Genomic DNA, 16,217 nt, shown 5'->3' with positions numbered 1-16,217 from the left:
GAGAATCAAGATGATTTCAAATCAAAAATAAAAACAATGACCAAAGCCATTAAAATATCATACATTGCCTCTAAAGCATATCTTGAACACATCAAAATAGAGTTTAAATCCATTAAACTAAACCTGATATCCGAGAAACAAGGTCATGGAACGTGCAAAAAGAATCTAAAACCGAGAAACAAGGTCCTAGAACCTAAAAAAAACACCTAAAACCGAGATAAAAAGCACCTAGAACACCATAAAAAACCACTTCTTCACATCCATCTTCTCTTCTTTCCATGGGTCACTTCCTTGGTTGTGTAACTTGAGAGCCACTAGCACCTTGGGAGGCTTCAGGCTGAGAAGATTCACCACTCTGCCAAAATATATCATCAAAAGATATCATCAAAACACATCATCAAACACATCAACAAAACCGAGATAAAAATGAAACAAACCTGTTTCGGATCATTCTTATGGAACCTGGAGTTATGATTAGCTTGCCCACATACCCCACAGTGCATGGTTCGCTTCAAGCCCTTATCTTTTTTCTTCGTTGGTGATTCATTGACTCGTCTCTTCCTCTTTTTATCAGCTTTCGTCACCTTCTTACGGCCTGGTTGATCTGGGATCTTAGGTTCCATGATAGATGGTTCTGGTCCTGCAACTACAAGTTCTACTTTCCAAGCTCACCCTATGTGCACAACCATAACTAGTAGTAACCTCATACATCTGGTTGGTGGAAGGTCTAACCGTCGATTCTGAGGCAAGCTTATGCAAACTCTCGAGCTTCTCAATGACATACGGTCCTTCGTGACTGCTGCAAATGACATCCCTTTTTGCTATACGAACCATTGCCAAGCGAGCTATTGTCTCCAACATAGGTACAAATGGCTTGTATCGGGCTTTACCTATGGAGTTGTTGAATGATTCAGTTGAATTGTTCTCCACGTCTTCACAATAAGGTCCAAGCTTGTAGAACGCCCTGCACCACTTCTCTGGCTTTGACTTCATCAAGTCGTCATAAACACCTTGATCGTACTGCTCAATGTCTCTAAGCTTTGCTTTGTAATCAGCCTCATTGTAGCTCCAAGCAAGGTTCCAAATCTTCAGCTTCATATCAGGTTTCTTCCCATGGTTCTTCTTCAAGTTACCATAGATAAGTCTAACACACATCCTATGCTCAATCCACGGCAGTGCTCTCTTAACAGCAGCAATCAATCCTTTCTGACGATCTGAAACCATAACATAACCCTCTCCTTCTTCTAGGCCTAGATCAACCTTGATCTTTTTCACAAACCACAACCAATTGTCTTTGTTCTCTACTCCTACCACAGCCCATGCGACAGGGTAAATTGCGTTGTCGCCATCTCGACCCAAAGCCACTAACAGCTGTCCTTTCATCCTAGACTTCAAGAAACATCCATCTACTCCAATTAGTGGCATGCACGATTCTTTCCAGCTTCTCCTCAGAACATCAAAACAGACATAAAACCTGTTGAAAACGTCATCCCCATCATCATTTTTCACACAGTCAAGCTCAACAGATGAATTTTAATTCGAGCTTCTTATCTCATCGCAGTAATCCCTCAGGCGTCCAAACTGCTCATCATACTCTCTTTCAATCCATCTGAGAGCTTTGTTCCTAGCATGTTGGCATTGCGGCCTACTAACATTGATCTTCCATTTCTCCATAACAAGCTGCTCAATCTTCATTGGCATGAAGTATTCTGGTTCTTCTCTGATCTTGTCGACAAACAAACGAGCTATTTGTGGCACTTTAAGCATCTCACTAGTACCCGTAGGAACACAGGTATGATCCTTCTTCATGATTTTCACCACCCATTTGTTAGGATACTTTGCTGCAGCTGAGGAGTAGACACGCCAAGAGCAACCTTTGCCTTGACATACAAATCCAATCTTTGTCTTGTCATATCGATTCTGTCTAATGTTCCTGCCAGTTTTCAGAGCATTGTCGAGAACTACTTTCTTAAACGCAATTCCATTGATGAACACTTGCCCAACAAACAACTCCCCACTGCCTCTCCTAAACTCATCGCGCCTGTAGATAGTTCTCTGCTTCTCTTTTCTCTGATTCACTTCAACCTCCTCCATCTCTTCATCTCATTATGTCTCTGGATACACGTTATGCTTCACTTGAGGTTCATCAACAAAGCTCATGGCTTCCTTTTCGATGTTGTAATCGTTACGCTCTCTTCGATCTTCACCATCAGAGTCGACATCATCATCAGTTGTTCCTGGGTTGAATTCAGGTACATCATTCCACTCTACATTCACATCAGTGAATGACTCCATTGTTGATTCCTGCAAAGAGACAACGAGAGTGAGACACACAGAGAGATCAAAACAAAGAGACAGGGACAAAGAAACAACGAGAGAGAGAGAGAGAGAGAGAGAGAGAGAGAGAGAGAGAGAGAGAGAGAGAGAGAGAGAGAGGAGAGAGAGAGAGAGAGAGAGAGAGAGAGAGAGAGAGATGTCGAAATTACCTAGACTAAACACAATCAGAGACAATCAGAGGAGCACAATCGAAAGAGAGAGAGAGGAAGACGACATATGTTCTTCAGGACAGATTGGTGATTTAGGGTTTCTAATCGGGTTCTAGGTTGGTTGGTTTAGTTGTTTAATCTGGTTTTTATTTTTTAATCGGGTTATAATTGGGTAGTTTTTGGTTTAGTTAAGTAAGCGATTGGTTAAGCTTAGGTTTAGGGAACTTTAACCAATTTTAAACCGACATTTGTTGATATTAGTTTGATTTAGAAAGATTAGGTGGAAACGAGGTTCGAACTTTCCTATTATGTGGAAAATGGTTGTCAAACTTTGATGGTGTGCAATTAGGACGACCTCGAAACTTTGTGTACATTTATTACTATGCCATAGTTATGGTGGGGAAATACGTCGTCTTCCCTCATTATTTCGTACATAGTTTTTTTTTTTGCTAAAGAGAGAGAGATGTCGAAATTACCTAGACTAAACACAATCAGAGACAATCAGAGGAACACAATCGAAAGAGAGAGAGAGGAAGACGACGTATGTTCTTCAGGACAGATTGGTGATTTAGGGTTTCTAATCGGGTTCTGGGTTGGTTGGTTTAGTTGTTTAATCGAGTTTTTATTTTCTAATCGGGTTATAATTGGGTAGTTTTTGGTTTAGTTAAGTAAGCGATTGGTTAAGCTTAGGTTTAGGGAACTTTAACCAATTTTAAACCGACATTTGTTGATATTAGTTTGATTTAGAAAGATTAGGTGGAAACGAGGTTCGAACTTTCCTATTATGTGGAAAATGGTTGTCAAACTTTGATGGTGTGCAATTAGGGCGACCTCGAAACTTTGTGTAGATTTTTTACTATGCCATAGTTATGGTGGGGAAATACATCGTCTTCCCTCATTATTTCGTACATAGTTTTTTTTTTGCTAAAGAAAAGAGTTAAACCAGGGTCTATTAAAGACACAGACCTAACCCCCAGGTGAAAGTACATCCCACGGATAGACCTTCTCCTGGGCATTCAAATGAATCGAAAGCAATAATTCATATCCATGTGGTCGGTGAGGTTTGAACCCGAATTCGCCGTATTGGATTTGTTAATTCCCTCAAGTGCCACTAGGTCACCACCACCGGTTTATTTCGTACATAGTTTTCAATGTTATAATAGTAAACATACATTCATGTTTTTTGTTAAGTCATAAGAAAAGTTGTAATTTCGCTATTCATGTATATTGGTTTTGCAAAATTGATTGAATATTTATATATATATTTGTAATAAAAAATAACAAATTATAAGTTATTTTTAGTAAATCCTCCCTAATAAATTTATATTTATAACAGTTAACTTACCTATAACAGAAATTTTACAACTAAATATATGTCCATCATTCAACAATCATCTATAATTTATCTTATTTCTTGATAAATTTATTTACACGTTTTAATCTTACCCGAAAGATCCAATCAAACGAGGCGTTCCTACTCTCATGGTACGTCTAGCTCGTCAATTATTCTTAGTGGTTACAGACAAAACTCACATGATGTCTAATCTTCACATGAGCTGTCGATATTCCATCATTGTACAACAAACAGTTAAAGAAATAAAAATAAAGACATGTTCTGTAACTCTTGTCCGGCCACAAAAGACCAAAGATGTTCATAGTCTTGTCTTCCTGTTCGTCTTACCATTACAGAATGATCCAATGCTGAAAAGTCCGTCAGCTACGTTCGAGATGAACGCCGGCGGTGGGAAATTTAAGACTGGACTAACTCGAACTCCACCGTTTCCATTACCGAAACTGTTTCTAGCGAATGTTTTTTTATAAGGGACTGAAGCTGAGAGGGAAGATGATCTTCTAAGAGACGTTTGCTTTGGAAGATTGTGGGTCTTATTATTAGGGTGAAGAGTTTCCTTGCGAAGCAAGTTAGGTTTAGGGCTTAGAGCAGAGCCTGTGGAGTTGCTTCGTGAGAGGAAATGAAGCGATCTGATTAGTCCGTTGCTGTTACGGCTCTTGTCGTAGTTGAGACTTATGCTTCTCTTGAACTGCAAGAACAAGCCCTTTGGCTTGTCTTCGAAATCAGATTCAGGATTCAACAGAAGGTCTTTGAGTTTCATGATCTTCTTTTCTGGTGATGGCCTCTTGTTGCAGAACGATGATGAGGAAGAGGAAGAGGAATATGATGCTGATGTTGAGAGCGAAGTTGATCTTTGAACCCGGAAGGTTACCTTCTTGATCTGGACGGGAAGAATCTTGCCATCGGAGAAGAGTTCATCAGCAGGAGAAACTTCTTGAACAGAACAACTCGAGCCAAAGCAGAAATCTAAATCCGAACCTGAGTCAAGAAGCGTCGAGTCTAATCTGACTTCACCATCCGTTGAGTCAAGATCATAGGAGAAAGAGTTTCTTGGGCTGATTACAGAATCAGGAGCCTCTGAACAGCAAACTTCAATAGCCATAACCCCTCTCTCCCTGGTGATTTGAAAAGAGCGTTAAAGAATGCAGAGTGAAGAAGATTTCAAGTCAAGGTATAGAGGAAGAAAAATGAAGATTCTTAAGTCAAAAATGGCAGCTTCAACTTTTCTTTTGTAGATTATCTTATGATGAGAAGAATAATGAGGAGACAATATGAGATGGAAGGTTTAATCAGGTGTTGTTTACTTTACACTATTGGTTTTCACAATAAAACAAAAAGAAGAAAACCAGTTAAAGAAAAGATTGAGGAGGTAAAAACTAAAGAGCAAACTTAAAAAAAAAAAAGTAATGTCGAGATTTTGATCTATTTGCACAAACCAATAGAAAAAAAGATACGCACATTATGTTTGTCATCATTCGTAAAAGATGCTCAAATCATAGCTTATGGGACATGAATTATTGTTGATGTGTTCAGCATAATAATACATATAAAACAAAAGATATATGTAATCAAACTGTTAATGATGACTCGAATCTAACCGACTTTGGTTAATTTTGTATAACTGTTTGAACGATGAAAAATATACTTTTTTGATTGATTATATTTAGGTTTTAAAAATTAAGAATGTGTCCCACACTTACGCTGTAATTCGTACGAATACACTGAACGTCGATCACTTTGAGGTCCTCGAGTTGCAAATTTATACAATAAACAAGAAAAGAGCATTCATTTTTCCTTTTATAAAATTGTTCTTGTAAACAACTGTTAAATTTTTCGGTAGTAGAATTTCGAGAAAAGTAATACTGTGTCACCAAATGATTCCTTATGTTTATCTTTTAACTTTTTGTTGGAAATGACATCTGATCATATTGTATACTAATATTTGAATCTATGTAGTTCCACTACTATTAATAGCCGAAGGTATCATTTCAATAAATTGTTCTGGATCATTGCCATATCACTATATCACAGATATTTTAGTATTTTTTCATATGTTACAGAGATATCTGTAAAGGACAGTAATAAATCCAAGAAGAAATAACTACACACATTTTAAGAGAGTTTAATCAGCAATGCATGAATTCTAGTTTGAATCATCTTGTGTATATATGACTTGAAGACCTACAATTTGATTTAAAGGTAGACGTACTCAATGATTTAGATCAATCGTACAATAGCATCTAAGTATAAATTAATACATATTGCAGGCGACACCAAAATTGATGATAAATGAAAGTCAGAAGATGCTTCTGTGGATCAATTGAAGTCATTTGCTCTAATTATGTGAAGAGAGCATACATCATGTAACTAGACTATATTCTAAATTTCTAATAATCGTTAGATTTTAATTATGTAGATAAGACTACAGAGCATGTGTTTTGGGGTTTGATCAGATCTCTAATAAAATGTTTTGAGAACATCGCACTAGATCTAGAGAATGCATGCATTTATTAGAAAAAAATGATTTTGGTTTTCAGTGGTAATCAATCATGGTAGTATCAGGTAGTGCTCGTGTTCATGTGTCTTTTATTTTAATTTTTTAAGGCAAAAGCTCCATATTTTATTAAGAAATTTCCATGTCGTTGGTATGAGCCATCCAATTTTTGAGTATAGAGTTTACATGGAAAAAGATAAGACCACGAAATCGAGCATCTTTTGCAAGGCTGCCGGCTCGGACATGTGTCTGATTGCATGCATTTCAAACAAAAAAAATAAACGAGACCAATTTATATGTGAATCAAGCCAATCATTGTCTGTAGATTTTTCTTTTTTGGGTCAACTTTTCCATTTCCATAAGCACTCAAAACAGAATAACGGAAGAACAAAGTTTAACTAAAGCATTCTTTGCAAATGCAACAAATTAACGGAAAAACGTTAACTTTAATTATTTTTTTTTTAAAGTAAAAAGTTAAAGAAAAAGTTTTATACGTGGAAAAATGATGGCGTACAAACCATCAACCCAGTTACCCAAACATATGTTTTGAGGTAGAATAGAAGAAGTCTTCTGTTGTTCAAAGAAAAAAAAAGTCTTTTTTTCTTAAGCAGATCCAAAACCTCAAATTTCAAAGAACCGAAAATCTTAAAAACAACTCAAACAATCACCAAGCAACGTACAGCCGCTAATGTTTAGAAGTGAACCGAAGATTAAACCAAGACAAAGCTAAACTGAACTCGCTTCTTACTCAAGTATCATTTGCATGACCTCTCTCCTATGCAGGCAGAACCCAGGTACCCAACTCATATCATCAGTTTTATGGGACTTATCAACTTCTGGACATCATCATTTATACTTTCTAAAGGTTGTCTTAAGAAGATTCAGAGTTTCTAGTTGCGGCGTACTGGGATTCTATCTTATGTCAGGCTGAATTCGCTTATAACCATGCTCATAATGGCAGTCTTGGTTATAGTCCGTTTAAAGGTGTATGGCATTGTTCCTCACGGACTTTTGGCATTATCAACCACACCAAAGCCTGGCGAGTTTCATGGACGAGCATTGGAGCTTGTTGAGGAAATTGCTGATATTCATACTCGTGCACAAGACAACTTGCCGGTACTGCGATCAAGTACAAAAGGACAGCTGATAAAAGGCGTCGAGAAGTTCACTTTCAGGTTGGTGATCACATTTGGGCCGTTTTAACTAAAGAACGCTTTCCAACTGGTCAGTACAATAAACTTCAGCCATGCAAAATTTGTCCCGTTGAAGTCATTGAGAAAGTTAATGTAAATGCTTACCGGCTTCGCCTACCTTCTCATGTTCACACGGCCGATGTGTTCAAAGTCAAGCATCTCTTCAAGTTTGAACCTGACGATGCCTTACTATCCGGATTCATGTACGAATCTCTCGTGCGGGAGGGGATTTGATATAGCATACATCGTTAACCTAGTCTGTTTTGGTTTTCTTATTTTCTTATTTTATTTTTCTATTTATCTTTGCATTCCTTTTCTAAGTAAGTTTAAGTTTTCTTTTCTATGTCGGTTTGAGGCTTTTACATACCTATATAAAGTGATCTCTTGATTTGTAAGAGACACAACTTTTGATTATTGATTAATATAAACTTAGAGTTCTTGTTTTTTTTTTAAAAAAAAAACTCAATTTCTTAGATCCTTAATTATGGGTATTCTTTAAGAATTCAACAGATTTAAAAAAAGCTTAGCTAATGGGTATTTTCAGAATTCAAATTACTTTCGCATTATCAGTTACTACGGACGTCCGTCAATCAGATCCAGTCTTAAGAATAGTGAGATATATTCGCGTATGCCCCCAAGTATAAATGGCTAATCGTATGCATCTTTCAGTCCTAAAGTATTAAAAAATGCATTGATTATTTAATAATTATTTCAAGCTTTAAAAGTCTTAATTAGGATTAACGACCCGATAACATCACAAAAAGGGGTTGCAAAGATGACCCTTTTGCAGTGGAAGCCCACTTGGTCCAGTGATTTGACCAAGGGTTCATTAATGCTTCTACATTAGGAGGTCTGAATTTCAATTCTAGGAAAAGACGAAATTATACGAATTAAATAAAAAAATGCTTACAAGAGATCTGCAGCATGACGCAACGAATACCGTCAAGCTTGGATTCCATAAGGCGGCTCAGGTGATTCAGTCATGCGTGAATTCTTATACGACATATAGAATTGTCGACTGTAGAATCGTCTGTAATATTTCTCATAGTTGTAATACCATAGTTATCCAGAGTTAAAAATTGATCCTTTTGTCTCCCCCAAACAAGAGTGGGAATTAGGTCTCAGACACTTTGTCACCTTCTGGAACTTTTTGAGAAAATAATATTTTGGAACTTAGATGTGAACAAATCTATTAAGACAACCTTTAGAAAGTATAAATGATGATGTCCAGAAGTGGATAAGTCTGAATCTAGGATCCATTCTAGCAAAACTAGGCAATGGCAGGTGCGTTAGCTTTTGGTTCGATCACTGGCTGCCTATGGGCCGCCTATTCGACCAATTCAGTGAAACAGGACCACGTGAATTGACACTCCATACAGAAGCATCCATAGCGGACGCTTGTAACACTACAAGCTGGTGTCTAAGAGGAGCTAGATCCCTGCGGCTGAATGTCTGCAGATGAATTCTACTTGCTAGTCAACGAGGAAGAACATCAAAAATTCTCAACCAGTAAGAGACAAGACCCCTATAAGGGTTTGGACATCCATTTTATGGTTTAATGAAGCTACTACTAAACAGCTCATTGAGGGACATGCCCATTGACGAATATCTGAAACAGTTTGGAAAAATGAAACGAGAAATGCCGAAGAGAAATAACGGAATACTTACAAAGTTACAACGAAACAGAACATATACAGAATGGCTCATATTGCCTATCATATTAAGACAAGTGAAAATATTTAATCTCTTGTTGCATAATCCAAGTTCCCTATTCATGTTTCGGTTTTCTTTTGATCTATATATTCGTTATTTTTTGCTGATTAGGCATCATCCACATACTGGCGACAAATGACGCATCTACCAAGCTATAATCATGCACACTGCATTTATCAATTCTCATGAGAACATAACACATTCGGTTTTCTTATATTTTCTTTTTCTGTAAAACGTTTTTATTCCTTTGCAATAATCTGTTTTTTTTTTCAGCTTTCAAAAAAAAAAATCTGTTTTTTTTTTTAAGTTCCAATCTCGAAATGCTTCATGAACAGCTCGCCTATTTGCTTACAAGACCAGTAACTGACATTCCTATGTGTATATGTTTTGTAGCTCTGTACACTCAAATTTAATACTCTGAGTTCTTGATAATACATTCTTGGGACTCTTCAGGGAGTCTTCATGCCTTATGTGTGGGAATATTAACGGTTGAATATAAGTACAAACACTGTGATGTCAAAGCGTAAGGTTGGTCAAAACAGAAACATGATACTTGAACGTCTATGAAGTTTTTATCTAGAGAATTATCCTGGTAGTATTACTCTGTTTCTCTTGCTGCAGTTGAGTGACATTGTGACAAACAATCATGTGATACTTACTGGTTTGAGGCCGAATGGCGTGACTCCAACTACGATCAATGCTTTTGTACCAGGAATTGCATTACCAGAAGATAGATTTCTATGTCCAGCTTCTTTGGTTCATTAGAAATTCTTAATACTCTTAAAATGTAGATATAGGTTATTTTCTCTTAAAATCCGCATGAATAATTCAAAAGATTAATATGGGCTTGCCCCTAGTAAATCTGTCTTGCTAACTAGACAGATGCAGTGCACACAAAGACAAACAAAGGCACAGCTCTATTTGGTGACTAATGTTGGTCTTGTGTTTTCATATATGCTTACCCTATTAAATTCATCGTGGCTGTTCTTGCTGATGACAATGTAAGTATGTAACTATCGCTGAGGTCCAAATTGAGTATGATCCAAAGAAGAAGACGAATACCAAATTTTCTTCTAACATCAACACTAGATCTTTTCCCTTTCACAACTCCTTTTTGGTAATATAGCATAAGAATGTTTCACCCAAATATCACTGAAAATTTTGATGATTCTTAACAGGTTAGTGCTATATTGCGGTTGACAAAAATCTGGTGTTCAACGGGACAGTCACACTGAGAGACAGCTATGGTAAAGCTCAGAAATAATAAATGTGAAAAAAATCTATTAAATGAGTTCAAAAGGGACACAGAAGAGCTTGTCTTGATACGCACGTAGCACAAATGTAGCTGGAAAATCTAACCGAAAATTTTATAATATAAAGGATTTTAAAGAAATAGATGAAGAGAAAAATATAAGAAAACAGTTTTGTAAACCGCAAGAAGAACTAGTCTTTCCTTTAGCCCAGACTAGGCTGAAGGACTAGTCTGGGCTACGAAGACAATTCAGCATAGAGGTTACCGTACGATGCACTTCGAAACTGACTGCTTACAACTGATAAAGCTTATCAAAAATGAAGAGGAATGGCCGTCTATGGTACACGTAATGGAAGATATCAGTATAGCTTCAAAGATGTATGATCATTTTTCTATTTCTTATACTCCTCGTGGAAGATATCAGTATAGCTTCAAGCCTTTTATCCAGTATCGATCCAATATTTTCGATTTTTTTTATGCCCTATGCTTACTTAAATTTTGTGTCCTTGTTATTCATGTAAGTTTTTTTCGTGCCTTATATAAGTATATAACTAAATTTTTTGTTTAGAATTGTGATTCCGTAAGTGGTCCGTTCCTTTGCCTATGCTCCGGACCCGCTTTGGATTTACCCGTTGTGTGCCAAAGCAACTTAGTCTGATTTTTGTATTTTGTTCACGCTAAATTACCAACTTTGTTGCATCATTTCTCATTTAATTTAACTTTTTTCTAACATTTTAATATACTAAACTGTAGTGCTCGTTGGGAGCTTTTCAAAGAGCTGTTAATCCGGCCATGACTACCATGGTTTGGGAGTCAAAGCCATCGGAAAAGTAAAAAATAAAACAACAGCCTTCTGTGTTTTTCTTGTCAAAAACACAGTTCCAACAACTTTTTGCCTCTCTTTTGGTTCATCATCTTGAACTGAAGTATGTTAAAAAAGTCTTTGGTCAAAACTGTAACCTCGTCAACATATTAGAACCATAACCATTGGTTCTATCTTTCTCTATCTGCAATAGTGTGATGTTGATACTTACTGTCCTACAAAGTGGGTTGAAAGCTGTATGGAAGAGAGACCAAAGAGTGTTTAGTCTTTTCACGCATGTGATTTTGATTGACTCGAAAACTGAAAGAGATTTTGTATATTGAGTTATCTAGCTTTTTCGAATGCTTTGCTTCCTCTATACATTGCTGGAAAGTTTAATAATTGGTTCGACGAATGTGGAATTTATTGTATATGATTATGCTATAGAGAATAAAAAGAGCACATGAAAATATTACTGATTTTGGAAGGAATAAGGTGCCCTTTGCCTTTGGGATTTAAGGATAAATGCACTGCTCACATTACCATCGTACTTTTTTTCACTAGACTTCGATTCGATGCTCTCTCTACATGTGTGTTAGTGGATATGGCATCAGTATATCACATATCCTTTTACATTTTTTATTTTATTTTATTTTAGTATTGTTGTACGTTAACTCGGTTCGTAGAATTTATCAAAAAAAAAAAAACTCGGTTCGTAGATCAGTTCCATCCTATGGCCGATGTGTTATTTTCTAAAACTTTAAAAAATTATATATTAATCTTATAGTCACCACATGTTTTTCCTTCATATTTTCTTCATTTACACTTTATTTCAAATCACTTTCTCATATGTCATCCATATTTCTATATTCCATATTAGACATATTTAATTTTAAAATATTTTTACACGAGTAACCGAAAAATTAAGCCCATATTGATGATTGAGAAAATCAAACTATTTTTAATCATTTCCATATTCATTATTATATATCATTAATCACAGCACTACAATTACTCATCTATTCACATAACTCAACAACATCTAACCGTCTTTAGGATCAAAACCGGAATGGTTAATCAGCTCTAATACATTTTGTAATATGTATGATCAACAATTAATGAGTCTCCACTCTGCATGAAGGCTGATGCGTTATTAATTAGAAAGTTCAAAACAATTTTTTTAATTAACTTTACAATCACCATGATCCTTTTTCATGTTTTATCTTCATTCACATAAAAATTCGAAAACTTTTTAATTAATCTTGAAATCATCTTGCCACTATTGTAACTAAAATTACTTAAACTTTGATATTCTTTCTGAATTTTTCATAGAAAAGATAAATACATTTTAGCTACCATATAATTAAATCAACTTTACTAATCAGTTTTATAAATACGACGACATACCCGAAATCAGAATACTACAATATTTTTAGGGTCAATTTGCTCTATATTCATAACAAGCAGAAAAATCAAAGAAGTAACCATGTATGACTTTTATGGGGAAGTGTGTCTGTTTAGCACAAAAGTGAACAAAAAACTCCTTTTACGCGCGTGACCGTTTGGTTGCTGCATTGTGTGCACAATTAACTAACTATACTATACTATACTATTTTAAAAATAGTATAGAAAACAAATCGATACCAATATCATAAAAATTAATTATATATTTGGTTAGTTTACACATATTTCTATTATTCGATTTTACAATAGAATGGAACACATTAACATAATACATAACAATGTTACTTATTTCTATGTTTGGAAATGGTTTGGGAGATCACAAAGTTAAAGTTCTCGGTAACAAGAGAAACAAGATGATAAATAAGAGAAGGAGGGAGGAAGGGAGAGAGAGAGAGACTAAATACTAAATATCATATAGTATAGGCAAAAACAAATACACAAACAAAAATCCACATACTTTAAATCCTAAATCCTAAACCCTAAACCCAAACTCTAAATCCAAATCCTAAACTCTAAACCCTAAACCCAAACCATATACCCTAAACACAAAGCATAAACCATAAACCCAAAGGAGGAGGATTTCCGATTTGTGAAGAAGCTAGTGGCATTGTCAATAAATTTGAGGGATTAGTAAAAAAACACCATAAGAAGTAGAGGAAAAGATGAGACATACTATACTACAATCATTAAATAGTAAAGTCGTCAAGTGTAAGAGGATACACCATTAGCAAAGGATGATAGAAGTGATGAAGTAGGAGAAAAAATACCCACAAAAATTGGAGAAAAAAGAAGAGACAGTGGGAATAGGTGATGAAACAATGATTGACGACATTGCTAGAAGACAAGACATAGAGATGATGTAACAGTACACAACGTTGTGTACTATTCTATGTTAGTTCGACAAAGTGTATACAGTTCATCTTCTACACTAGCTCTAAACCCAAACCCTAAACCCTAAACCCAAACCATATACCCTAAACCAAAACCCTAAACCTAAACCCAAACCATATATGCAAACCATATACCCTAAACCCAAACCATATACCCTAAACCCAAACCATATACCTTAAACTCAAATCCTAAACCCAACCATGTATCCAAACCATATACCCTAAACCCTAAACCCAAACTCTAAACCATAAATCCTAAACCCAAAAGAGAAGGATTTCCGTTTTGTGAAGAAACTAGTAAAAAACCACCATAAGAAGTAGAGGAGAAGCGGAGACATACTATACTATAATCATTAAATAGTAGAGTCGTGCAGTGTAAGAAGATACACCATTTAGCAAAGGGATGATGGAGGTGATGAAGTAGGAGAAAAAAAATACCCACAAGAAAAAAAAATAAAAAAATACCCACAAGAATTGGAGAAAATGAAGAGGCGGTGGAAATAGGTGATGAAACAGTGATTGGCGACATTGCTGGAAGACAAGACACAGAGATGATGTAACAGTACACTTCGTTGTGTACTATTCTATGTTTATCAAATAGTATAGTTCGACGAAGTGTATACAACTCATCTTCTACAATAGCTCTAAACCCAAACCCTAAACCCAAACCATATATCCAAACCATAAACCCTAAATCCTAAACCCAAACCATATACCCTAAACTCAAACGCTAAACCAAAACCATATATCCAAACCAATTACCCTAAGCCTAAACCCTAAACCCTAAACCCAAACCATAAACCCTAAACCCTAAACCCAAACCATATATCCAAACCATAAACCCTAAATCCTAAACCCAAACCATATACCCTAAACCCAAACCCTAAACCCAAACCATATATCCAAATCAATTACCCTAAACCTAAACCCTAAACCATAAACCCTAAACCTAAAGGAGAAGGATTTCCGATTTGTGAAGAAACTAGTGGCATTGTCAATAAATTTGAGGGATTAGTAAAAAACCACCATAAGAAGTAGAGGAGAAGATGAGACATACTATACTATAATCATTAAATAGTAGAGTCGTGCAGTGTAAGAGGATACACCATTAGCAAAGGGATGATGGAGGTGTAGTCGGAGTTGATGAAGTAGGAGAAAAAATACCCACAAGAATTAGAGAAAAAGAAGAGACAGTGGGAATATGTGAGGAAACAATGATTGGCGACATTGCTAGAAGACAATATATAGAGATGATGTAACAGTACACATCGTGGTGTACTATTCTATGTTTATCAAATAGTATAGTTCGACGAAGTGTATACTGTTCATCTTCTCCACTAGCTCTACGCATCTTCTGCTTCTTAATCCATATATATTGGAAAGTAGCAAAATTGTAAACCCAAACAAAGATATGAGAAAAAAATCAGACATTTGGTGGATATGATTGAGAATGAACAGAAACTTGTAAATATAATTGAATAATCACTTGGTGAAAAAATTCAGAAACTTGTAAATAGTTATTGAATAAAAGAAAAAAACAAAAATCAAGTGAGAGTGAGAATGAACAGGAATAAAAGGGTAGTTTTGTCATTATATATATTATATAAAAAATATCGTAGCACTCCGTTTACTATGGTTACCGTCTCAATTCTAATTGTACTATAGTCATGCGTCTAAATTTCCCATATTTTTAACATGGTTATATCAAAAGATTCAAAACAACTATTCATCTTTAGATTTGACTAAATTTGATTTTGAATAAAACCAGTTATGGAAATGAGGATATTTTTTCGAAGAATGTGAAAAATGAACTTGGAAACACGGAGAAAGAAATGTATATAACGTGTGCTTCAATTATGGTGCCAAAATAACACTGTTTGATTTAACAGATGATCATAACTTTTTGTTATAACTTGTAAATATGTCTTGTTTCATGAACTGTCTTTACGTTGGTGTCTCTTCTTCAACCAGTTGGTGTCTTTACGTAGGTGTCTCTTCTTCAAACATTTATTTTGACTTCTGACTTCAATATGAACATTTTACTCATTTCTTTACTTTAAACCAAAGACTAGAAAGTGTTAGATTAATCATTTTTGTTCTTGATGTGCGAGCTTAAAATCCAGACTTCTTTCCCTAAAATATCCTTAGTATACAACACGTTGAACTATATCGATTTTGGTAGCCTGGATCCTTTATATATAGATTTAATCTAACCTATCTTGATAAACATATGACCCATGTACAGTATTGTTTCTGTCTAATTAAATTGGCACCACCTTAATTACTCATGTCTTTTCTAAAATTTAACCTTTGCCGAATTTTATAATTGAGGTTAGTCCACTAGTTTTGATATTAATCTTCGAGCCGACATTATATTGCAATTATATGTATCTACGTTTCTTGATTCTATAATAATAATAACTTTTTATAAATACTTAATGTATATGCAAGTATATCGTGTATTATTCCCAAAACACATGAAATAGTAAAAAAAAATCATACATGTTTGATGTTTCTTTCTTGACCTCTCAAATCATTGTGGAGATTCCATGTAAAATGGAAAGCTTTAGAA

The 16,217-nt window shown here is 35.4% G+C and overlaps 2 protein-coding genes across 2 annotated transcripts; both read right to left on the bottom strand.

Moving 5' to 3' along the window:
* Positions 1–11: 11 nt before the first annotated feature.
* LOC108836793 (uncharacterized) lies at positions 12–4,069 on the bottom strand. The gene is made up of 3 exons (XM_056991260.1): positions 3,933–4,069; positions 438–2,304; positions 12–355 (listed from the first exon to the last, which is right to left on the bottom strand). The coding sequence occupies exon 2, from the start codon at positions 1,423–1,425 to the stop codon at positions 613–615; it is 813 nt and encodes a 270-aa protein (XP_056847240.1). The 5' UTR covers positions 1,426–2,304; positions 3,933–4,069; the 3' UTR covers positions 12–355; positions 438–612.
* LOC108814849 (uncharacterized) lies at positions 3,870–5,130 on the bottom strand. Its single transcript, XM_018587480.2, has one exon. It carries the CDS (start codon positions 4,937–4,939, stop codon positions 4,139–4,141), a length of 801 nt encoding a protein of 266 aa, XP_018442982.1. The 5' UTR covers positions 4,940–5,130; the 3' UTR covers positions 3,870–4,138.
* Positions 5,131–16,217: the final 11,087 nt, after the last annotated feature.

This window comes from Raphanus sativus, chromosome 7, assembly GCF_000801105.2.
Source record: "Raphanus sativus cultivar WK10039 chromosome 7, ASM80110v3, whole genome shotgun sequence".
Lineage (NCBI taxonomy): Eukaryota > Viridiplantae > Streptophyta > Magnoliopsida > Brassicales > Brassicaceae > Raphanus > Raphanus sativus.
The sequence above is the reverse complement of the archived record's forward strand: the minus strand, read 5'-3'. Positions and strand labels throughout refer to the sequence as shown.